This window comes from Carcharhinus amblyrhynchos, chromosome 34, assembly GCF_965287045.1.
Source record: "Carcharhinus amblyrhynchos chromosome 34, sCarAmb.v2.hapA, whole genome shotgun sequence".
Classification (NCBI taxonomy): Eukaryota; Metazoa; Chordata; class Chondrichthyes; order Carcharhiniformes; family Carcharhinidae; genus Carcharhinus; species Carcharhinus amblyrhynchos.
Genome location: NC_137357.1, coordinates 14,055,352 through 14,081,604, shown reverse-complemented (window position 1 = coordinate 14,081,604; position 26,253 = coordinate 14,055,352). Strand labels below are relative to the sequence as shown.

General features: G+C 50.3%; 1 protein-coding gene across 1 annotated transcript in view; it reads right to left on the bottom strand.

The window, feature by feature from the left end:
* The window catches only part of LOC145361339 (docking protein 2-like), a 77,118-nt gene that overhangs the window by 7,977 nt on the left and 42,888 nt on the right, over positions 1–26,253 (bottom strand). The window contains exon 3 of the mRNA XM_080217007.1: positions 24,906–25,023. Within this exon, the coding sequence (XP_080073133.1) occupies positions 24,906–25,023 (118 nt within the window). The remainder of the gene's footprint in view (positions 1–24,905; positions 25,024–26,253) is intronic.

Below are 26,253 nucleotides of genomic sequence, written 5' to 3'. Positions count from 1 at the left end.
TGTCACTCCTCAGCCTCCTACGCTCCAGAGAAAAGCCCCCAATCAGCCTCTTCTTACAACTCAATTCATCAAGTCTCAGTAGCATCCCGGTAATTCTTTTCTGCTCTCTTTCTAGCTTAATAATATCCTTTCTATAATAGTGACCAGAACGGTACACAGTATTCCAAGTGTGATTTTCAAGGTTGATTCTGGAGTTGAGAGGGTTGGTTTATGAGGAGAGATTGAGTGGACTGGGGCTATACTCACTGGAATTCAGAAGAATGAGGGGAGAACATAAGAAATAGGAGCAGGAGTAGGCCATCCAGCCCTTCGAGCCTGCCCCGCCATTCAATAAGATCATGGCTGATCTGTCGCTGCTCAGTTCCACTTTCCCGCCCTCTCCCCATAACCCTTAATCCCCTCTCCTATCAAAAACCCATCAACCCGCGTCTTAAAAATATTTAGCGAGGCAGCCTCCACCACTTCAACGGGCAGAGAATTCCAGAGATTCACCACCCTTTGAGTGAAGAAGTTCCTCCTCAACTCCGTTCTAAACCGCCCCCCTTTTATCTTGAGGCTGTGCCCCCTAGTCCTACTGTCCTTTCTGAGCGGGAAGAGTCTCTCCACCTCTATCCTATCCATCCCATTCATCATCTTATATGTCTCAATGAGATCTCCCCTCATTCTTCTAAACTCTAACGAGTACAAGCCCAGTTTATTCAGCCTCTCCTCATAGCTCAACCCCCTCAACTCCGGTATCAGCCTAGTAAACCTCCTCTGCACTCCCTCCAAGGCCAAAATATCTTTGCGCAGGTGCAGCGCCCAAAACTGCGCACAGTACTCCAGCTGCGGCCTCAGCAATGCCCTATACAGCTGCAGCAAGACCTCCCTACTTTTATATTCAATCCCCCTCACTATGAAGGCCAGCATCCCATTCGCCTTCCTGATCACCTGCTGCACCTGCAAGCTGGGTTTTTGCGACTCATGCACAAGGACCCCGAGGTCCCTCTGCACCATCGCCTGCTGCAGTTTTTCGCCCCGTAAGTAATAGTCCTTCCTACCATTCTTCCTACCAAAGTGGACCACCTCACACTTGCCAACATTAAATTCCATTTGCCATTTCCTGGCCCATTCGCCCAGCCTATCTAGATCCTTCTGTAGACTCTCACCACCCTCCACACAATTTGCCTTTCCACCAATTTTGGTGTCATCAGCAAATTTCGACACCCTACACTCGGTTCCCTCCTCCAGATCATCTATATAAATGGTAAATAGCTGAGGCCCCAGCACCGACCCCTGGGGCACTCCACTAGTCACCATCCGCCAATCCGAATAGCACCCATTGACCCCCACTCTCTGCCTCCTATTTGACAACCAGTCCTCTATCCACGCTAACACCCTATCCCCAACTCCATGCCCCCTGACCTTCTGCAATAACCTCTTGTGAGGTACCTTGTCAAACGCCTTCTGAAAATCAAGAAAGACCACATCCACCGGCTCTCCTCTATCCACCGCCCTAGACACATCCTCATAGAACTCCAGTAAATTTGTCAGACACGACTTCCCTTTAATGAAACCGTGCTGCGTCTGCTCTATCAAGCAGTTCCCCTCAAGATGCCTCGCTATTTCCTCCTTGATGACGGATTCTAACATTTTACCTACAACAGACGTTAAACTAACCGGCCTATAATTCCCCGCCTTTTGCCTGGCACCCTTCTTAAACAACGGCGTAACATTAGCCGTTTTCCAATCTTCCGGCACTTCCCCGGAATCCAGCGACGTCTGGAAAATAACCACCAAGGCATCCACTATCACCTCCGCCAGTTCTTTCAGGACCCTCGGATGCATTCCATCCGGTCCTGGGGACTTGTCCACAATCAGCCCCTCCAGTCTGTCAAGCAACACTTCAAACTACATGAAGGTAGATCCTCTCTGAGTGTTATAGACACAGCTCCGACTGCCTGTGTAGAATAGACGTGGAGACCATTTCTTGCCTTCAAACAACCACACAACCTCAAGCCGACCATTGTCCGCAGCAAACTACCCAGCCTTCAGGAGAACAGTGACCACAACACCACACAACCCTACCACAGCAACCTCTGTAAGACGTGCCGGATCATCGACACAGGTGCCATCATCTCATGTGAGAACACCATCCACCAGGTACACAGTACATACTCTTGCAACTCGGCCAACATTGTCTACCTGATACGCTGCAGGAAAGGATGTCCTGAGGCTTGGTACACTGGGGAGACCATGCAGATGCTATGACAACAGATGAGTGAACATCGCTCGACAATCACCAGGTAGCAATGTGCTCTTCCTGTTGGGGAACACTTCAGCGGTCACTGGCATTTGGCCTCTGATCTTTGGTTAAGTGTTCTCCAAGGTGGCCTTCACAACACACGACAACACAGGACCGCTGAGCAGAAACTGATAGCCATGTTCCACACACATGAGGTTGGCCTCAACCAGGATCTTGGGTTCATGTCACACTGTCTGTAACCCCGACGACTTGCCTGAACTGGCAAAATCTCACTAACTGTCCTTACTGGAGACAATACACATCTCCTTAACCTGTGCTGAACCCTCTCTCCACTCGCATTGTCTGTACCTTTAAGATTTGATTACCTGTGAAGACTCACATTCCAACCATTACTTTGTAAATTGAGTTTGTGTCTTGAAATTCCATTTGTGAATACAACTCCCACTCAGCGGACAAAGGGTAAGCGCTCTAAAAGCTAATGGCTTTTGCTGCCAAATAAACCTGTTGGACTTCCACCTGATATTATGAGAGTTCTTACAGTGTAGAATAGGTCAGCTTCCAGTGAATTGGGAACACAACGACTTCATGAAAATCTATGATGGTTCCCTTTCATGTTGTTTTATGTGATGTGGGCTTAAAGCAGCATTGGTGACCTCAGACCAGAAGACATAGGAGCAGAATTAGGCCACTCAGCCCATCGAGTCTGCTCCGCCATTCAATCATGGCTGATATTTTTCCTCATCCCCATTCTCCTGACTTTTCCCCCATAACGCCTGACCCCCCTTATTAATCAAGAACCTATCTATCTCTGTCTTAAAGACACTCAATGACCTGGCCTCCACAGCCTTCTGCAGCAAAGAGTTCCACAGACTCTGTGGCTGAAGAAATTCCTCCTCGTCTCTGTTTTAAAGGATCGTCCCTTCAGCCTGAGGTTGTCCCCTCTGGTTCTAGTTTTTCCTACCAGTGGAAACATCCTCTCCACATCCACTCTGTCCCGGCCTCACAGTATCCTGTAAGTTTCAATAAAATCTCCCCTTATTCTTCTAAACTCCAACAAGTACAGACCCAGAGTCCTCAACCATTCCTCAAACCTTGTTCAGCCATTTCAGAGGGTAGCTGAGAGCCAACCACATTGCTGTGGTTTCGGGGGTGGTGATCTCGGCCAGACAGGATAAGAATGGTGGATTTCCTTCCCTGAGGGACTGATGTGGACCAGGAGAGCTTTAAAAGCCAGCGATGATGACACTTTCATGGTCACCGTGATTGTGACCATGTTTTGAGGCTCCAAGCTCAGGATTGCCTCACCGAGTGACATTACCATGACACTACATCCAATCAGCTTGTTCAGATGCTCATTACTGCCCAGGAAAGCTGCTATTGCTTTCTCTGTCTGAATGAAGACCGAGTTCCAGACAGACTCGAACTTCCAACATAACATCTGTCAGTAAAACACTTCCTTTTCTCCGCCCTTCCCATTGGGGAAACTGGGGAATAGCAGGAACTGGAGGGAAAGGAAGTGAATCCAGGGAAGATATAGTCTCTGGAAAGGTTGGCCCAGGTCTCTCTCTCTTTTTCTCTCGAAGACATGAACATCCTTTACTCCCTCAGCTTGACACAGTGATTTGTCTGGCTTAACCTCTTGGCAGAAGTTCACAATGAAAGGGCTGGTTTCCCCAGGAGAAGGCTGACATTTATAGGGACAGTAGAATCATACATTCAGCCCCTCATGTCTGCTCCCACCGCGCTACCACCCAGCGTCTAAACCCATAGTCCCACCACTTTTCCCTGGAGCAACTCTATCCCACCTCCACCCCTTTTGTTTTCATTCTGTTTAAAGTTCTGTACCTTTTACTTCTTTATTGTCTTTCTTCATTTTTCTTCCCCCCAACTCTTTCCCCCTACTTCATCCTCCTTTCCCTTACCTTTTCTCCCCCCCCCCCGGCTTCCCCTTTTCTACATTCTATCTCTGTCCCCCTCCCCACCCTCCCCCCAGCATCTCCATCTGTCACAGCTTCCAGCTTCTCTACCGTTTGGCCACTCACACCCTTTATTCTCTCTGTGGGCTCCCATCAGCAGCCTTTTCCCCTGGTTTCTGGGGCGATGACTCATCTTTCATTCCCTTCTCCCCCCCCGCAGAATAAATATCCCCCCCTTTGTCTGCCTTTCAGCTTTGACAAAGGGTCATCGAAACATCAGCTCTTTTCTCTCCTTCCAGATGCTGCCAGACCCGCTGAGATTTTCCAGCCTTTTCTCTTTTGCTACCACGGACTGTGTTGTGTCGCTGCTGCTTGATGAAGGAGGTGGAAGCTATTGAGAGGGCGCAGTGGAGATTTACAAGGATGTTGCCTGGATTGGGTGGCATGCCTGATGAGGATAGGTTGAGGGAGCTCGGTCTTTTCTCCCTGGAGAGATGAAGGATGAGAGGTGACCTGAGGGAGGTGTATAAGATGTTGAGAGGTATTGATCAGGTGGATTCTCAGAGGCTTTTTCCAAGGGCTGGAATGGTTGCCACAAGAGGACACAGATTTAAGGTGCTGGGGAATCGGTACAGAGGAGATGTCAGGGGTAAGTTTTGCACTCAGAGGGTGGTGGGTGAATGGAATCGGCCGCTGTCGGTGCTGGTGGTGGAGGCAAATTCGGTAGGATCTTTCAAGAGACTTCTGGTTGAGTACATGGGACTTAATAGGATTGAGGGTTATAGGTAAGCCTAGTAGGTAGGGATATCATCGGCGCAACTTGTGGGCTGAAGGGCCTGTTTGTGCTGTAGTTTTTCTATGTTCTATGCTTCTGTCTGCATTTTCCCTTGCTGATTTGGCACATTGACGTGCGATTCTTCCATTTTTAACCGAGTGTCGCGTGATAAACACAGCAAACACTTTGAAAAAAAGGATGAACAATTTTGAGATTATTGTGATGGCCACGGGGGATGATGGGGGACTGTCAGCAGGCCTCCCCGCGGTCCGTGTGGAGAAGGAATTACCCTGTCGAGTGAGCGGGGCTTCACACAGCAGGGAAGGAGCAGCAGGAGTTTAAAAGCAGCCGCCTCGAGCTGGACGGAGCACTGGAGGCCTCGGGGCTTTGGCTCGTGAACTGTCCCCTCTCTCACTGCGTAGAGGGTGTTGTTGATGGAAGACTGCCCTCGATGAGACCACTACTGAGATGCGAATCGAGGTGTGACTGTGTTCTGCGTGACGGCTGCGACCAAGTTTGCGTTGTTTATTTTCCATTGAGCATCAGCGAGTGTGACTTGCTAAAACCTCAGATTATTTCATTTGAGAATGAGCTGCACTTTGAACGTGCACAGCTTGTCACCAGAGGAGGAATATCTTGCAGGTTCCTACTCCACCTCCACCCTCCCTTCCCTCTTCAAAGCCCTTGACCACGTTATCACCTCCAAAATCTGTACATTGTTCCCTCAAACCATATTTCTGCCCTTGTCACTGGACCAAAGCAGATCTTATCAAGCTCACATCCTCTGTGGCTGTCAGAGAGACAAGCTGTCACTCCTTACCCTTCCTGAGCTTTATCTGCAGCTTTTCACGTTGTTAATCACCCGTCCTCAGCCAATACCTCCTCACTGTCTTTGACCAACGGTTCGCACTGCTGCCTCACCGCGCCAGGGACCCGGCTTCGATTCCCACTCACTGTCAGTGTGGAATGTGCATGTTCTCCCAGTGTCTGCGTGGGTTTCCTCCGGATGCTCCGGTTTCCTCCCCCAGTCCAAAGATGTGCGGGATAGGTGGATTAAATTGCCTCTTCGTGTAAAGGGGACTGGCTCGGGTAAATGCGTGAGGTTATGGGTGATAGGGCCTGGGTGGGATTGTAGACTCGATGGACTGAATGGCCTCCTTCTGCAGTGTGGGATTCTATGTTTCCAACTGGCAATCTAATCACAGCTAGAATACCTCCTGCATTTAAGTAGCACCTAAATGGTCCATGCCTCAGTTAACATGGGCACAATTTCTGAATAAATGGATGATAAGATATTTGAAAGCACGGTGAACTGTGAGGAGAGTGCAGAACTTGAAGGGGACATGTACAGATTGGTGAGACAGGTGGAAGTCCAATGCAGAGCAATGTGCAGTCATTCATGTTGAGAGAAGGAACCTGGAGAAACCCTCGAAAGAAAAGGCATAACTCTAAAGAGGGGGCAAGACCAGAGGGATCTGAGCACACAGGCGCATAAATCATGGAAGGTGGCAGGACAGGTTGAGAGAGCAGGTTCAGAAAGCATTCCGTACCCTGGGCTTTATCAATGGGGCCACAATGCAAAAACTCAGATTTCTATTAATCCTGAATAAAACTGGGGTGGCACAGTGGTCGGCAATGCTGCCTCACAGCACCAGGGACCGGGGTTCGATTCCCGGCTTGGGTCACTGTCTGTGTGGAGACTGCACATTCTCCCCGTATCTGCGTGGGTTTCCTCCAGTTTCCTCCCAAGGTGTGCGGGTTCGGTTGATTGGCTGTGCTAAATTGACCCGAGTTTCAGGGGATCGGCGGGGTAACTCTGTGGAGTTACAGGAATAGGAGCTGGACGGGACTGTGGTCGGTGCAGACTCGATGGGCTGAATGGCCTCCTTCTGCACAGCAGGATTCTGTTCTATTCTGAAACACTGGTTCAGCCTCACCTGGAGGGTTCTGGGCACCGAAGGAGAATGTGATGGCAGCAGAGAGGGTGAAGAAAGGGTTCAGGAGATTGGTTCGAGGGATGAGGAATTTCAATTATCAGACAGAAGCTGGGGCTGATTTCATTCCGAGGGGAAGGTTGGGAGGGGATTCAATCGAGGTGTTCAAATCCACGAGGAGTCCAGACAGACGAGCTCGGGAGAAATTGCTGGGAAGGGCAGGAACCAGAAGGACACAGAGTGAAAGCGATTGGTGACACGAGGAACAGCGAGTGGTGAGGATTGGCAGTGCAATGCCTGGGAGTGTGGGGGACGCAGCCTCAAACAAAGCTTCCATCAGGGAATTCCACTGCCTGAAGAGATACAACGTGCAGGGACTTGGGACAGGAGTGGGGGGAATGAGGGAACTGCTGCTTCAGAGAAACAGCACAAACCTGATGGGCCGAGTGACCTCCTTCTGCACTGCACGAGGGCGTCTGACAAGGAGGAAGAGAATTCTTTCTGCATCCGACTTTCCGCATGAACAGAGCCGGGTGTTGCAGCTGCAGTGATCTTTATGGCACACAATTCATTTTGGTAGATTGAACCAGGGCAGGATTTACTCAGTTAATGGTAGGGTGTTGGGGAGAATTACAGAACAGAGAGATCTCGGGGTACATGTTCGTAGCTCCTTGAAAGTGGAGTCACAGGGGGACAGAGTGGTGAAGAAGGCATTCGGCATGCTTGGTTTCACCGGTCAGAACATTGAATACAGGAGTTGGGACGTCTTGTTGAAGTTGTACAAGACATTCATAAGGCCACACTTGTAATACTGTGTAGAGTTCTGGTCACCCTATTATCGAAAGGATATTATTAAACGAGAGAGAGTGCAGAAAAGATTGACTAGGATGCTGTTGGGACTTGATGGATTGAGTTGCAAGGAGAGGTTGGATAGACTGGGACTTTTTTCTCTGGAGCGTAGGAGGCTGAGGGGTGATCTTATAGAGATCTAGAAAATAATGAGGGGCACAGATCAGCGAGATAGTCAATATCTTTACCCAAAAGTAGGGGAGTCTAAAACTAGAGGGCAAAGGTTTGAGGTGAGAGGGGAGAGATACAAAAGGGCCCAGAGGGTTATTTTTTTCACACAGAGGGTGGTGAGTGTCCGGAACAAGCTGCCAGAGGTAGGAGTAGAGGCGGGTACAATTTTGCCTTTTAAAAAATGTTTCGACAGTCATATGGGCAAAATGGATTTTGAGGGATATGGGCCAAATGCGGGCAATTGGGACGAGCTTCGGAGTTTTAAAAAAAGGGTGGCATGGACAAGTTGGGCCGAAGGGCCTGTTTCCATGCTGTAAACCTCCATGACTTTATGGCATCAGCATTGAGTGTTAGAATGGAAGGTAAATGTGCTGGATGTGGAATGTGAGACCACCTCAGCACACCAGGGTCACTCAGAGGCTTTTGGCTATACCTTGTCAAGGGGTGGGAGAGGCGCGTGGAAATAAGGCAGACAGTCTCACACACAACAGTCTCACACATCACAGCAATGTGACCAGAACCAGATCAGAAAGTCTGCTGAGCTGGCTGGGAAGGGATGCAGTGAGTGCTCACACTCTGTGGTAGCACATCACCGAGCAGTAAGTCTGGCAGGTGAGACCACGGACAAGGACAGGGAGAAAGGGGGAGGAAAGCAGAGAGACAGAGAGCCAGGGGGGTGGGTGGGTGGGGGGGGGTGCGAACAGAGGAACCCCAAGGACTGCCTGACAGGACTCCAATGGAAACCTTGTTGATGACATTGCCGTTCACTCCCTCAGAACGTTCCAGGGTCCAGTGACTGCTGCCTTTCTGAAATGTGGAGATGAGACAGTGAGAAGTCTGACAACCTGGTTCAACCTGGTATTGTGAGACCTCTTCCTGCCTTTCTGAAACACAGCTACAGTGCTGGGAAAGCGGCAACTCGTGTCTCTCTCTGTGGTTCCACGAACAGCAATGTGGAACATTGGAATTCAGTGGCCCAGGACTGAATAACGGCCAGGGGGGCGTTGGGGAGGGAGGAGAGTGAAACCCTTTCTCCAAAACCATGGCCTGTCACCCCAGCATTTAGTAACCCCTTCTTATGTTCTGCACTCGGTCGAAAAAGTCTGCGTCGCATTCGCACATTCTGGCCGAGGAAATTTTCCGAGCACCTTATCTTGTCAGTGGCTGACTCTGCAGTGTCTCGTTAGCTTGTCGATAAGATCTTAGGTGTTTCCTTTTCTGCAGAAAGAAACGCGATCTGCTTCCTGTAGTGTCAGGGCCAGGCACAGCAAGTGGAAAGAGTGGAAAGAAACACTCCCTCGCGAGGCTTGTGTTCACAGCCGGTCTGTCAGTGTCCCCTGACAAACAGCAAGCAGATAAAGCAACACAAGCATCACATCTCAGCCAATCGAGTGTCAGATCCAGCCCAAGATTGGGGGTGCAATCCCTTATCTTGTCAGCTTGGATCTTGTTTGTCTCTGTTGTGGGGACTCAGAATTGGGTTCTGGAGCCAGCAAGGAGATGGAATGAAGAGGCCTCCAGCTCCACGCTGAGCATTGACTTTGTAACTTTGACAATGGAGCAGAACGTTTTTGACAAAGTTCCCGCCTTGAACACGATGACGTTGACTCTCCCGTGTGTTACTCATGGCTGAGCGGGGAGCATTCAGACCGCTGAACACAAGAGGTTTTGTGTGTTCAACCTCCAGTCCAATGCTCAAGGCTGAGTCATCCAGACTTCAAACGTTAACTCTGTCACCCTCCCCACAATGTGGAGACACCAGCGTTGGACACGGGTGGGCACAGTAACAAGTCTCACAACACCAGGTTAAAGTCCAAAGCATCCCGAAAGTTCGTGCTACCCAAATAAACCTGTTGGGCTTGAAGCTGGTGTTGTGATACTATTCACTCATCCTCTCGGGAGATCCTGCCAAACCAGCCAAATCCTTCCCGCATTTTCTTCCTTCAATTCCTGACACTTCCTCTGCTGCCCTGAGGGAGTGCCGCACTGTCAGAGGGTCAGTACTGAGGGAGTGCCGCACTGTCAGATGGTCAGTGCTGAGGGAGTGCCGCACTGTCAGAGGGTCAGTGCTGAGGGAGTGCCGCACTGTCAGAGGGTCAGTGCTGAGGGAGTGCCACACTGTCAGAGGGTCAGTACTGAGGGAGTGCCGCACTGTCAGAGGGTCAGTACTGAGGGAGTGCCGCACTGTCAGAGGGTCAGTGCTGAGGGAGTGCCGCACTGTCAGAGGGTCAGTGCTGAGGGAGTGCCGCACTGTCAGAGGGTCAGTACTGAGGGAGTGCCGCACTGTCAGAGGGTCAGTACTGAGGGAGTGCCGCACTGTCAGAGGGTCAGTGCTGAGGGAGTGCCGCACTGTCAGAGGGTCAGTGCTGAGGGAGTGCCGCACTGTCAGAGGGTCAGTACTGAGGGAGTGCCGCACTGTCAGAGGGTCAGTACTGAGGGAGTGCCGCACTGTCAGAGGGTCAGTACTGAGGGAGTGCCGCACTGTCAGAGGGTCAGTACTGAGGGAGTGCCGCACTGTCAGAGGGTCAGTACTGAGGGAGTGCCGCACTGTCAGAGGGTCAGTGCTGAGGGAGCGCCGCACTGTCAGAGGGTCAGTGCTGAGGGAGCGTCGCACTGTCAGAGGGTCAGTGCTGAGGGAGCGCCGCACTGTCAGAGGGTCAGTGCTGAGGGAGCGCCGCACTGTCAGAGGGTCAGTGCTGAGGGAGCGCCGCACTGTCAGAGGGTCAGTGCTGAGGGAGCGCCGCACTGTCAGAGGGTCAGTGCTGAGGGAGCGCCGCACTGTCAGAGGGTCAGTGCTGAGGGAGCGCCGCACTGTCAGAGGGTCAGTGCTGAGGGAGCGCCGCACTGTCAGAGGGTCAGTGCTGAGGGAGTGCCGCACTGTCAGAGGGTCAGTACTGAGGGAGTGCCGCACTGTCAGAGGGTCAGTACTGAGGGAGTGCCGCACTGTCAGAGGGTCAGTGCTGAGGGAGTGCCGCACTGTCAGAGGGTCAGTACTGAGGGAGTGCCGCACTGTCAGAGGGTCAGTGCTGAGGGAGTGCCGCACTGTCAGAGGGTCAGTGCTGAGGGAGTGCCACACTGTCAGAGGGTCAGTACTGAGGGAGTGCCGCACTGTCAGAGGGTCAGTGCTGAGGGAGTGCCACACTGTCAGAGGGTCAGTACTGAGGGAGTGCCGCACTGTCAGAGGGTCAGTACTGAGGGAGTGCCGCACTGTCAGAGGGACAGTACTGAGGGAGTGCTGCACTGTTGGACATGCTGTCTTATGGCTGAAACATGAAACCAAGAAGAGTGCAGCACTCCCTCAGCACTGACCCTCTGACAGTGCAGCACTCCCTCAGTACTGACCCTCTGACAGTGCGGCACTCCCTCAGTACTGACCCTCTGACAGTGTGGCACTCCCTCAGCACTGACCCTCTGACAGTGCAGCACTCCCTCAGTACTGTACCTCTGACAGTGCGGCACTCCCTCACTACTGTATCTCTGACAGTGCAGCGCTCCCTGAGACTTCAGTAGTGCAGAGAGAACTTTGGTGTGAAATTTGCGCTGAGAGATTTGAGAGTGGGGTTTGAAACCCCAACTTGCAGCTTCAGAGGCCCTGCTGAGGCAGTTCAATCTTGGCAGCTGTCTGACTGGAAGCAGGAGTTGCAAAAGCATCACTCAAGATCCTATCACCACTTCCTTTGGTCAATTCTGTTTGCCATCAAGCAGCCACTATCTCTTCAAATAGAAGCAGCATTGTCCTTTGTCTTTATCTATTTATTGATGCTGGTATCTTCCTATTGTTCTCCCTTCTTCCCCTATCTACTGGTGTGTTAAACAGAGCAACAACACAGCACGTTAGCACGGCCCATCGTAGTGAGGACTCTCACCATCCAAGTGCAGAGTTGTGGTGAGTCTTTGCTGTGAAGCTGGGCTGACCTGCTGCAGCAATCTGCCTGTGCCCCCAGTGTCACAAACCCCTCCAGCATCTGTGTGAAGCACCAAGCAGGAAACCAAGAAAGCCACTTCACCAAAACCTTTTCCATGACGTGTGTGTGTGTGTGTGTGAGTCCGTGTGTGTGTGTGTAAGTCCGTGTGTGTGTGTGTAAGTCCGTGTGTGTGTGTGTCAGTCTGTTTGTGTGTGTGTGTGTGTGTCAGCACATGTGTGTGTGTGTGAGTCCGTGTGTGTGTGAGTGTCAGCACGTGTGTGTGTGTGTCAGTCCATATGTGTGTGTGTCATTACTTGTTTGTGTGTCAGTCCATGTGTGTGTCTCAGTCCCTGTGTGTGTGTGTGAGTCCGTGTGTGTGCGTGAGTCTGCGTGTGTGTGTGTGTGAGTCCGTGTGTGTGTGCGAGTCCGTGTGTGTGTGCGAGTCCGTGTGTGTGTGCGAGTCCGTGTGAGTCCGTGTGTGTGTGCGAGTCCGTGTGTGTGTGCGAGTGTGTGTGTGTGTGTGTGAGTCCGTGTGTGTTTGAGTCCGTGTGTGTGTGCGAGTGTGTGTGTGCGAGTGTGTGTGTGTGTGTGTGAGTCCGTGTGTGTGTGCGAGTCCGTGTGTGTGTGCGAGTCCGTGTGTGTTTGAGTCCGTGTGTGTGTGTGAGTCCGTGTGTGTGTGCGTGTCTCTCCCTCTCTCTCTCTCTCAATTGTGTGCACAAACTCACTTGTCTCGAATGTTAACCCTATTATTGCTGGCACAAATACCCACACTTCCCCAGGCCTAGGCACCACCCTCCAGCCCCCCAGCCCCAATCCCCTCACTCTCTTCAGCTGGGTGATATGTGGGAGACCTCCCCCACTCTTCAGGTGCCATGGGATCTTTTACACCTATCTCCTCACCATCCAGGACAAAGCAGCCCTGCTTGATTGCTGTCCCTTCCACAGGCATTCAATCCCAATCCCTCCACCACCAACACACAGATTCACTGCAAGAACTCACCAGGATTCCTGAGACAACACCTTCCAAACCCATAACCACTACCATCTACACGGACAAGGGCACGAGACATGTGGGAACACCACCACCTGCACACTCCCCTCCAAATCATTCAGCATCCTGGAAATATATCGCCGTTCCTTCACCGTCAAAATCCTGGAAATCTCTCCCGGACAGCACTGTCAGTGAATCCACAGCACATGGACTGCAACGGTTCAAGAATCATAGAATCCTGACTGCGCAGAAGGCCATTTGGCCCATCAAACCTGCACCAACAACAATCCCATCCAGCCCCATAACCCTACGTATTTACCCTGCTAACCCCCCCTGGCACTTAGCATGGCCAATCAACCTAACCTGCACATCTCGGGAGTGTGGGAGGGAACCAGAGCACCCGGAGGAAATGCGCACAGACACGGGGGAGAGAACGTGCAGACTCCACACAGACAGTGACCCAAGGCCGGAATTGAACCCAGGTCCCTGGCACAGTGCCAACCACTGTGGCACCGTGCTGGTCCAGCACTCACCACCACCACCTCAATGTCAACTAGCAATGGGTGGTAAATGTTGGTCTAGCCAGTGACGCCCACATCCCATAATTATTATTTTTCAATGGGTTAAGGGCAGGGAGTGGCCATCCGAAAAGTGGCACCCTTTCCCTCCTTGGAGGCTCCCTTGAGCCCATTGGAGGCACGCACTCCCTGTGAGGTCAGATTTCCACACCTACATTCAGCCCCAGTCCTCACCCCTGTCACTGGACCCTTTGCTCCTGAGACAATAAGTGATTGGTCGGCAGTTCCCCAAAGCGGGGTGGGACAGCACCTTCCTGAGGTTGGTGAGGGGGACGGGGTGGTGGGTTTAAGGGGTGCTGTGGGGCAGCCATGAAGAGTGTGGGCTGATAGGTTCCCACTCTCATTCCCACCCCTGGGGTAGTCTCCGTCCCTTTAACATTTGAGCGAGGGGAGGGGGGGGGGGGTTGCTGCGATCATGCCCCCACCCACGTGAAATCCAGCCCAAGGAGTTTACACAAAGTTGGGAAAGTCCATCATCTGTGTAGAACATCAAGGGGACGGGGAGAGATTGAGCAGTTCGATACCCCTCCGCTCCCCCCCATCCACTCTGCACTGTTTTCCCACTGCCGTGTTCAGACACGGAGAGATGGTCTAACAGCGCAGACCCCTGTGCCATTCCCAGCTTCCAGTCCCACTCCTCAGCACTGGGACTCTGCTGAGTTGTGGTGACAGACCCTGGGGGGAGCTGGTTCGCAGCAAAAACAACAGCACTCCCTCCCCCCCGCCCACCACCCCGGCACCCCTGCCAAAACATCCACGGTCCAATTCTCGGACGGGTGGAGGTTTCCAGTAAAAACACACCGAGAAAGTTTCTTACATCCCACACAGTGTCGTTCAAACGCCCCGCACTGTCGCTCTCTGGAAAAACTGCACAGGAAGGCACGAAAGGTACCTCGAGATTGTCAGACAGAGAACAATGCTGATGCCTATCTCTCATTCACATTCATCTCTGAACTGGAGTCGCATTCTGTTTCTCTTGGTGGAAGTAGGACAGGCAAGCAGAGTGGAGAACCACCACGAAACTCGGGCTTGACTCACACTCGTTCCCTGCCATTTGTTCCTGGGAGTTTACCTTGGAGAGGGTGTGGCTGTTGAGAACAACAGGTGGGTTGTCTGTCACAGGAAGGAGGAGCTGCCGGAAGAGTGTGTGCTTTGATTTCGTCTCCAGAAGGGGCCCTGTGCTAGCAAGAACACCAGCCCACCGGCGATCCTTATTCTGGGAGGTGATCACAGCACAGCAAGAGTCCACATGGTGGGGGAGGCTCCCCTGAGCCCAGATGCCAGTTTGGTCTGGAATAAGAGGGTCATTTTCAGGACCTGGAATTAATGAAGTGCAGTAAGAAGTCTCACAAAACCAGGTTAAAGTCCAACAGGTTTATTTGGTACCAAACGCCACTAGCTTTCGGAGCACTGCTCCTTAGTCAGATGAGTGGGGAATTCTGATCACAGACAAGGCATGTCAAGACACACACTCAGTTTACAGAATACAGAATGTGTATCTTTGTACGCTCTGTCTGTGATCAGAACTCCCCACTCACCTGACAAAGCAGCAGCGCTCCGAAAGAGAGTGGATTTTGCTACCAAATAAACCTGTTGGACTTTAACCTGGTGTTGTGAGACTTGTTTACCCCAGTCCAGCCCCGGCATCTCCACATCATGAGAAATGAAGGGCTACAGGGATCAGTGCTGGGGGCCACAATTACTTCAAATATATGTTAAGGACTTGAACAAGGGAAGTGAATGCACTGTTGCCAAGTCTGCAGGTGGCACAAAAATAGGTGGGAAGGCAAGTGGTGAGGATTGACACATCTATCGAGGGATACCGACAGGTTAGGAAAGTGGGCATTAACTGGCAGATGGAATATAATGTAGGAAAATGACAAATTCTGCATTTTGGTAGGAGGAATAAAAGAAGTGAATATTATTTAAATGGAGAAAAACTGCAGAAAGAACATAAGAACATAAGAAATAGGAGCAGGAGTAGGCCATCTGGCCCTTCGAGCCTGCCCCGCCATTCAATAAGATCATGGCTGATCTGTCGTGGCTCAGTTCCACTTTCCCGCCCTCTCCCCATAACCCTTAATCCCCTCTCTTATCAAAAACCCATCAACCCGCTTCTTAAAAATATTTAGCGAGGCAGCCTCCACCACTTCAACGGGCAGAGAATTCCAGAGATTCACCACCCTTTGAGTGAAGAAGTTCCTCCTCAACTCCGTTCTGAACCGCCCCCCCTTTATCTTGAGGCTGTGCCCCCTAGTCCTACTGTCTTTTTTGAGCGGGAAGAGTCTTTCCACCTCTATCCTATCCATCCCATTCATCATCTTATACGTCTCAATGAGATCTCCCCTCATTCTTCTAAACTCTAACGAGTACAAGCCTAGTTTATTCAGCCTCTCCTCATAGCTCAACCCCCTCAACTCCGGTATCAGCCTAGTAAACCTCCTCTGCACTCCCTCCAGGGCCAAAATATCCTTGCGCAGGTGCGGCGCCCAAAACTGCACACAGTACTCCAGCTGCGGCCTCACCAATGCCCTATACAGCTGCAGCAAGACCTCCCTACTTTTATATTCAATCCCCCTCGCTATGAAGGCCAGCATCCCATTCGCCTTCCTGACCACCTGCTGCACTTGCAGGCTGGGTTTTTGCGACTCATGCACAAGGACCCCGAGGTCCCTCTGCACCGTCGCCTGCTGCAGTTTTTCGCCACGTAAGTAATAGTCCTTCCTACCATTCTTCCTACCAAAGTGGACCACCTCACACTTGCCAACATTAAATTCCATTTGCCATTTCCTGGCCCATTCGCCCAGCCTATCTAGATCCTTCTGCAGACTCTCCACACCCTCCGCACAATTTGCCTTTCCCCCAATCTTGGTGTCATCAGCAAATTTCGACACCCTACACTCGGTTCCCTCCTCCAGATCATCTATATAAATGGTAAATAGCTGAGGCCCCAGCACCGACCCCTGGGGCACCCCACTAGTCACCAACCGCCAATCCGAATAGCACCCATTGACCCCCACTCTCTGCCTCCTATTTGACAACCAATCCTCTATCCACGCTAACACCCTACCCCCAACTCCATGTCCTCTGACCTTCTGCAGTAACCTCTTGTGAGGTACCTTATCAAACGCCTTCTGAAAATCCAGAAAGACCACATCCACCGGCTCTCCTCTATCCACCGCCCTAGACACATCCTCATAGAACTCCAGTAAATTTGTCAGACACGACTTCCCTTTAATGAAACCGTGCTGCGTCTGCTCTATCAAGCAATTCCCTTCAAGATGCCTCGCAATTTCCTCCTTAATGACGGATTCTAACATTTTACCTACCACAGACGTTAAACTAACCGGCCTGTAATTCCCCGCCTTTTGCCTGGCACCCTTCTTAAACAACGGCGTAACATTAGCCGTTTTCCAATCCTCCGGCACTTCCCCGGAATCCAGCGACGTCTGGAAAATAACCACCAAGGCATCCACTATCACCTCCGCCATTTCTTTCAGAACCCTCGGATGCATTCCATCCGGTCCTGGGGACTTGTCCACAATCAGCCCCTCCAGTCTGTCGCGCACCACCTCTCTAGTAACAGTAATGTCATTAAGACCCTCCAGTCCTACCACCTTTCCATCGCTAACACCCGGCAAATTATTCACGTCCTCCTCCGTGAAGACAGAAACAAAAAAGTTATTCAAGACCTTAGCCATATCCCCATCCCCTACCACTAGGTCCCCTTTCTCATCCTCTAAAGGACCAACGTTCACCCTAGCCAGCCTCTTCCTTTTTATATATTTATAAAAACTCTTGCTATCCTTTTTTATATTAAGCGCTAGCCCAGCTTCATAGCTTCTTCTACCCTCCTTTATCAACTTTTTTGTCAATCTTTGTTGACATTTAAACCTTTCCCAATCCTCTTCTCGCCCACTGCTCTTAGCTACTCTAAATTCCTCCGCTTTTAATTTAACACTTTCCTTCACCTCCTTCGTTATCCACGGCTTATTACCTCTCTTCCTACTGTCCTTTTTAACCATCGGAATAAATTTCTGCTGAGCACCAAGAAAGATCTCCTTAAAGATCCTCCACTGCTCCTCAGCAGACCTACCTTCCAACGCGCTCCCCCAGTCCACATTCGCCAATTCTTCTCTCATCCTACCATACTCCCCTCTATTCAAACAAAGGACACGTGTCCGGGAACCCACTTTCTCCTCCTCCATCTGCAACAGAAACTCCACCATACAATGATCACTCTCTCCAAGAGGATCCTTCACCTCAAGGTCCCTAATTCTACCCGCCTCATTACATAGCACCAGATCCAAGATAGCTCGCTCCCTCGTCGGCTCCAACACACACTGTTCCAGGAAACTATCCCGGCAGCATTCCAAGAACTCCTCCTCGAGCCCACCTCGTCCAACATGGGTCGACCAATCAATATGCAGATTGAAATCCCCCATAACTACTGCCGTCCCATTCCTGCACGCCGCACTTATTTGCGCGTTAACAGCCCGCCCCACCTCCAGATCATTATTCGGGGGCCTATAGACGACACCCACCAGCGTCTTCCTCCCTTTGCTGTTCCTAATCTCCACCCACAACGATTCCACTTTCTGCTCTTTGGCTCCGATATCATCCCTTGCTACCACCTTGATGCTGTCCTTAATCAGCAGAGCTACGCCACCCCCTCTTTCCTCCTGCCTATCCTTCCTAAACACTTGATAGCCCTGTACATTCATCTCCCAGTCCCTGTCACCTTGCAGCCAGCTGCGGGACTGAGGGATTTGGGTGTCCTTGTGCATAAATCACAAAAAGCCCGCATGCAAGTTCAGCAGTTAATAGAGAAGGCAAATGGAATGTTGGCCTTTATTTCAAAGGGAATGGAGTGTAAAAACAGGGAAGACTTCCTAAAGACTCTGCAAGGCACAGATTAGACCAAACCTGGAAGACTGTGAACAGTTTTGGTCCCCTTATCTAAGGAAAGACATATTGGCATTGGAGGCAGTCCAGAGAAGGTTCACTCGGTTGATCCTGGGTATGGAGGGATTTTATGAGGAGAGGTTGAGTAGGTTGGGCCAGTACTCATTGGAGTTTAGAAGAATGAGAGGTGACCATTTCTCATTCAGTATGTGGATGGCCCGACTGCAGAGGGGGCAAACTTGACCTCCTCTTGGGAAATGAGGAAGGGCAGGTGACATAAGTGTTAGTGAGGGATCACTTTGGGGCCAGTGACCAGAATTCCATTAGTTTTAAGACAGCTATGGAGAGTAATAGGTCTGTCCCAAAAGTAAATATTCTAAATTGGGGCAAGGCCAATTTTGATGGTATCAGGCAGGAACTTTCAAAAGTTAACTGGGGGAGTCTGTGGGAAGGCAAAGGGATGTCTGGTAAGTGGGAGGCTTTCAAAACTGTGTTAACCAGAGTTCAGGGTAAACATATTCCTTTTAGAGTGAAGGGCAAGGCTGGTAGAAGTCGAGAACCCTGGATGACTTGGGATATTGAGGCCCTGGTCAAGAAGAAGAAAGAGGCACATGACATGCAGAGGCAGCTGGGACCAAGTGAATCGCTTGAGGAGTATAGGGGGTGTAGGAGTGGAGTTAACAGAGGAATCAGGAGGGCAAAAAGGGGACATGAAATTGTTTTGGCTGATAAGGCAAAGGAGAATCCAAACAGCTTCTACAAATACATGAAGGGCAAAAGAGTAAGAAGGAAGAGAGTTGGGCCTCTTAAGGATTAAAAAGATCATCTTTGTGCAGGTCCTAAATGAATATTTCTCATCAGTATTCACTGCTGAGAAAAGAGTGGATGTTAGGGAACTTGGGGAAATAAATACTGATGTCTTGAGGAGTGTACACATTACAGAGGAGGAGGTGCTGGAAGTCTTAAAGTGCATCAAGGTAGATAAATCCCTGGGACCTGATAAAGTGTATCCCAGCACATTGTGGGAGGCTGGGGAGGAAATTGTGGGTCCCCCAGCAGAGGTATTTGAATCATGGATAGTCATGGGTGAGGTGCCTGAAGATTGGAGAGTGGGAAATGTTGTGCCTTTGTTTAAAAAGGGCTGCAGGGAAAAGCCTGGGAACTACAGGCCAGTGAGCCTCACATCTGTGGTGGGTAAATTGTTGGGAGGTATTTTGAGAGACAGGATCTACAGGCATTTAGAGATGCAAGGACTGATTAGAGACAGCATGGCTTTGAGAGTCTAAAGTCATGTCTCACAAATTTGATTGAGTCTTTTGAAGGGGTAACCAAGAAGGTAGGTGAGGGCAGTGCTGTTGATGTTGTCTACATGGATTTTAGCAAGGCCTTTGACAAGGTACCGCGTGGTAGGTTGTTGCATAAAGTTAAATCTCACGGGAGCCACGGTGTGGTAGCTAAGTGGATACAAAATTGGCTTCTTGACAGAAACCAGAGGGCGATTGTGGAGAATTGTGTTTCAAACTGGAGGCCTGTGACCAGCAGTGTACCTCAGGGATCCACTGTTGTTTGTCATTTATGTTAATAATTGGATGAGAATATAGGGGGCATAGTTAGTGAGTTTGCCGACGACAACAAGACTGATGGCATGGTGGACAGTGAGGAAGGTTATCTCCAATTGCAACGGGATCTTGATGGGCTGATGAATAGCAGATGGGGTTTAATTTAGACAAATGCGAGGTAATGCATTTAGGTAGATTGAACCAGGGCAGGACTTACTCAGTTAATGGTAGGGCATTGGGGAGAGTTACAGAACAGAGAGATCTAGGAGTACATGTTCATAACTCCTTGAAAGTGGAGTCACAGGTGGACAGAGTGGTGAAGAAGGCATTCGGCATGCTTGGTTTCATTGGTCAGAACGTTGAATACAGGAGTTGGGACATCTTATTGAAGTTGTACAAGACATTGGTAAGGCTGCACTTGGAATACTGTGTGCAATTCTGGTCACCCTATTATAGAAAGGATATTATCAAACTAGAAAGAGTGCAGAAAAGATTTACTAGGATGCTACAGGGATATGATGGATTGAGTTATAAGGAGAGGCTGAATAGACTGGGACTTTTTTCTCTGGAGCGTAGGAGGCTGAGGGGGTGACCTTATAGAGGTCTATAAAAGAATGAGGGGCATTGACAAGGTAGTTTTAGACTCCCCTACCTTTTAGGATACTGCAAGGCCGAGATACAGTGGATGTGGAGAGGATGTTTCCACTAGTAGGAAAAACTAGAACCTCAGGCTGAAGGGCTGATCCTTTAAAACAGAGATGAGGAGGCATTTCTACAGCCAGAGAGTGGTGAATCTGTGGAACTCTTTGCCGCAGAAGATTGTGGAGGCCGGGTCATCGAGTGTCTTTAAGACAGAGATAGATAGGCTCTTAATAAAGGGATCAGGGGTCATGGGGAAAAAACAGGAGAATGGGGATGAGAGAAGTATCAGCCATGATTGAATGGTGGAGCAGACTCGATGGGCCGAGTGGCCTCATTCTGCTCCTATGTCTTATGGTCTGATGGTTGTCCTTCACAATTCTCTGAGGGAAGAGCAGAACGAAGTGATGCAAAGATGACAGCTCCATCTGAGGCAGAACTTCAGGGGGGGAAGAAGTGATCTCTGCGCCCTTGGTGAAGAGAAAGAGAGAAGGAACTCCCCCCACCCATCCACAAGAAACACATAGCGACTGCAACTTCAGGATGTCAACACTGAACCTAGAGGGAGTGGGATTCGGGTGAAGGTTCTGCAGCAACATGTCAGCAGAGGCAGATTCGAGTGGAGTTGTCACAACGGAACTGGACAAGCCCCCGAGGGAAACAATTTGCGATGTTCAGAGGTGGGGCAAGCTAATTTCCCTTGTGGAGAGCTGACACACCAGCTTGACAAAGGGCTGAATGGCCTTCCTCCCCAACTGCAACCACCCTACAATTAAAACTTCTCTCAAAATGGCAGCTACGTCTGAGCTGTGTGGAAGAACAACCTCAGCACTCTGCGTCTGTGTTCAAGTGAGCCTGATGACCAACTTTTTCCACTCCACGATGAGTCAGATTCTCTGCTAACTCTGAGAGCTTGCAAGGGTAAGTGGCACGGTCACGTGACAGCTGTACAAGCATCTTTTCACCATCGCCGAAAGAAACCACTTCATGGAAAGTGGGTTTCAAAACAAAAATGAAAATGTTGAAAGAATTACATCGAGGTGCCGCATTTCATAGCCTCCGGAGATCTCAAGCTCCAATTGAAGTGTGCCGTTGTGGCCGTTGATGTTGGAAACATAGCAGCCAATTTGTACACAGTGAACTCTCACAAACAGCAAAGTGACAATGACCCAGATCATCTGCTTTGTCTTATTCACCATTGCTGAGATCCCAGACCAGACCCCAGGATAAATGATGAAGCCAGAACAGACCCCAACATTCTTTCTATTTGGTATAAATTTGAGGAAAGGATAGTTCCCTCCGGGAATGATTCCTCTGACAAATTAGGGATCTTTTATCATAAAACAAATTTTATTTAACACAGTTTAAATGTAACTCTAGCAATATAACTGTTCAACTGGAAAGAGTGCAGAAAAGATTTCCTAGGATGCTACTAGGACTTGATGGTTTGAGTTATAAGGAGAGGCTGGATAGACTGAGACTCTTTTCTCTGGAGCATAGGAGGCTGAGGGGTGATCTTATAGAGGTCTATAAAATAATGAGGGGCACAGATCAGCTAGATAGTCAATATCTTTTCCCAAAGGTCGGGGAGTCTAAAACGAGAGGGCATTGGTTTCAGGTGAAAGGGGAGAGATACAAAAGGGTCCAGAGGGGCAATTTTTTCACACAGAGGGTGGTGAGCGTCTGGAACAAGCTGCCAGAGGCAGTAGTAGAGGCGGGTACAATTTTGTCTTTTAAAAAGGCATTTCGACAGTTACATGGGTACGATGGGTAGAGAGGGATGGGGGCCAAATGCAGGCAATTGGGACAAGCTTTGGGGTTTAAACGAAAGGGCGGCGTGGACAAGTTGGGCCAAAGGGTCTGTTTCCATGCTGTTAACCTCTCTGACTCTACAACAGTTGAACAATCCTTAAAACTGAAAAGAAAACAAGTTTAATTTCGAACTTATCACTGTTTCAGTTTGAAATGAGCAACATTCCTCTTCCACACTTGCAATACCACTTTAAATGTAGGTCGCACCCATCGGTGTACGTGCTGTCCTGAGTGTCGGCAGATCCTGAAGCTTTCAGAGTGAATGAGTTTCAACAGCTTGTCAAAAATCTTTGCCTTGAAACAAACCCCAGTCAGAAGTGCAAAGCTGTTTCTCTGTTCCAGGCCCAGCTCCTCCCAATAACCACATCATCACATGACCCGACATACCTAAACCAACCTTCCATTCCTTTCATCAAAAACCCCAAAGAACCTTTTATTGTGTCATCAAAAGCCCATTAGCTCAACTTAGGAAACACCAGATAGCCAAAATGAATAATTATTCTGCTCTCCCAGCATCTGAGCTGTATTCCACCCAGACACACTAACTACCCAGAGTACCAAGCAGTCCCTTCAAACATTAAAAAACAATGTCCTACTTTCTCATCACACCATGTTGGCTGAGGAACAACCTTCTAAGTTTTGGATGAGGATCACCGCACCCCAGGCGAGGGGCAAGGGTGAGAAGTCAGAGCCTCCACCCGGTATGGGGAATTACCATTGGCCAGAACAAAGGGAGAACGGCCCTGTTCTTCTTCCAACGGTGGTCATGGCATCTTTTACACACAGTTGAGCTTTAACTCTTTGTGTGAAAAACTGCCCCTCCAACAGTGTGGCACCCCACCAGTGCTGCACCGAGGTGCTTGACTCTGCAGAGCCTGTGCCCTTCTGACTCTGGGGTGAGAATGCTGCCCATAGAATCTCCACACCACATAAGGAGGCCATTCAGCCCACTGAGCCTGCACCGCCTCTCCGAAAGAGCCCTCCTTATCCCCCCGTGCATTTAGCATGGCCAGTCCACCTAACCCACACATCTTTTGAGTGTGGGAGGAAACAGAGCTCCCGGAGGAAGCCCAGGCAGACACTGGGGGAATGTGCAGTCTGCACATGGACAGTCGCCCAAGGCCGGAATTGAACCTGGGCTCCTGGTGAGGCAGCGGTGCTAACCATCGTGCCACCCACCGCGCATCTGTTGTTAGTTATTCTTTTCCTGCCACACCAGAGAAATAAAATGAACCACAACACCCCTGGTGACAGCCAGCGTGAGGTCAAACTGTGCCATCTCCAGCTGAACCTTGACTGTGGAAATGAGGGGACTAAAGATATGAGCAAGGCCACTCTGGATTGATGCCTCCACGCCATTTCCACCTTGGGAGATAATCTTTAACCCCCTTTCACTGATAAAAATCGATTCATCTGAGCTTTGAGCCCTCCTCCCCATCATCCCCTCAGCCCTTTCACTCCTTCGACTGCCCCACCCTCCCACCCCAGCTATTTGGAGGAGAAAGATTCCTTTGAGTGTGTAAGTGTGTCCTGACATCATCTCTGAAGGGTGTGGCTTGAAGTTAAACCTTGTGTTGCGACAGTTAGGAGCTGTGTCACCTTTCCTTGTGGTATTTCTGTTCAAAGGTTGACCACAAGCCATAAAAAAAAGTCAAGACAATGACTTTCTCTGAGGCAGCGAGCTGTTTTTCTTCCTGTGCTGTTCAACCATGGGGGTTTTACACAATCCACTTCCTTTTCAAGTAATCTGTCCCTACTTTCAGCTTCTCCTCTTGCCATGGGTTCAAGCTCTGGGTCACAGCGGAAATTGGAGGAGGCCGTTCAGCCCCTTGAGCCTATTCGAAGCCCTTGTACAGTCTGTACCGCTTCACCCCCTCCCCCAGCCCACATCAATGTCACCAAAACAAACTCATGATCACATTGCTGTTTGTGGGATCCTGCTGTGTGCAAATTGGCTCCTGTGTGCCTGAGATGACAACAGTGACCGCAGTGAGTTTGCATGTAAAACACTCACTGACATCCTGGGGAAAAGGTGCGATAGAAATGCAGGACATTCTATCTTGAGCTGGCTACCTGTGTTTCTTCGGAAGGAACTCTTCAAAACTGCAGCGAATGACAATGCAACAAAATTTACTCCAACTCATCAATCAGAGAAAGGGTTTAATGAAGAAACTTAGTTACTCCAAACTTGAGGCCTCGCCCTGGGCCACTCCAAGCTGTCCACAATTCGACACACTTCCTTATTTCGAATGAATCAGCTGGTCAGCTGACGATTACATCACACTGTGATTGGTTCCATGGTTTACTGGGTCACCTGACCTTTACCCTTGTTCCCATTGGTCACATTACGTCCAATATAACGTTGTCACCGGTTACATTCTAACAACCCGGGTGTCCTTCCAGCCTCTCACGGATCCATTTGGATTTTGTTGGGGATTCAACATGTTTAAGATCTACCTCCACCCCCCTGCACCCACACACCCCCCCCCCGCCCCACCCCGCTCCTCCCCCACCCTTCCCCCCCACCCCGGCTCCCCCCCGCTCCCCCCAGCCCTGTTTCAGACCCTCAATGGGAACCATCTTCTCCATGTCTGTTTTATGAATGGAATGAGATATTCCCCCTTACCTGCCATTCGAGTGCAGTAGAGTGCGTTCTCCTCCATGGCCATCAGATTGTTCTTTCCCTTCTTCGACCACTGCTTACCGTCGTTCTTGCTCAGCGTTTGTCTCTCGCCCCAATTCATCTACAGAAATAATTCATATCAGCAAGAGTCTGCAACGTGGCGAAACCTCCCACACACCCCTTCGCACACTCTGACCCCTTCACACACTCTGACCCCTTCACTCACTCTGACCCCTTCACTCACTCTGACCCCTTCACTCACTCTGACCCCTTCACTCACTCTGACCCCTTCACACACTCTGACCCCTTCACACACTCTGACCCCTTCACACACTCTAACCCCTTCACACACTCTAACCCCTTCACACACTCTAACCCCTTCACTCACTCTGACCCCTTCACTCACTCTAACCCCTTCACTCACTCTGACCCCTTCGCACACTCTGACCCCTTCACACACTCTGACCCCTTCACACAATCTGACCCCTTCACTCACTCTGACCCCTTCACACACTCTAACCCCTTCACTCACTCTAACCCCTTCACTCACTGTGACCCCTTCACTCACTCTGACCCCTTCGCACACTCTAACCCCTTCACTCACTCTGACCCCTTCACACACTCTGACCCCTTCACTCACTCTGACCCCTTCACTCACTCTGACCCCTTCACTCACTCTAACCCCTTCACTCACTCTGACCCCTTCACTCACTCTGACCCCTTCACGCACTCTGACCCCTTCACGCACTCTGACCCCTTCACACACTCTGACCCCTTCACTCACTCTGACCCCTTCACTCACTCTGACCCCTTCACTCACTCTAACCCCTTCACTCACTCTGACCCCTTCGCACACTCTAACCCCTTCACTCACTCTGACCCCTTCACACACTCTGACCCCTTCACTCACTCTGACCCCTTCACTCACTCTAACCCCTTCACTCACTCTGACCCCTTCACTCACTCTAACCCCTTCACTCACTCTGACCCCTTCACTCACTCTGACCCCTTCACTCACTCTGACCCCTTCACACACTCTGACCCCTTCACTCACTCTGACCCCTTCACTCACTCTGACCCCTTCGCACACTCTAACCCCTTCACTCACTCTGACCCCTTCACACACTCTGACCCCTTCACTCACTCTGACCCCTTCACTCACTCTAACCCCTTCACACACTCTGACCCCTTCACTCACTCTGACCCCTTCACTCACTCTGACCCCTTCACTCACTCTAACCCCTTCACACACTCTGACCCCTTCACTCACTCTAACCCCTTCACTCACTCTGACCCCTTCACACACTCTGACCCCTTCACTCACTCTGACCCCTTCACTCACTCTAACCCC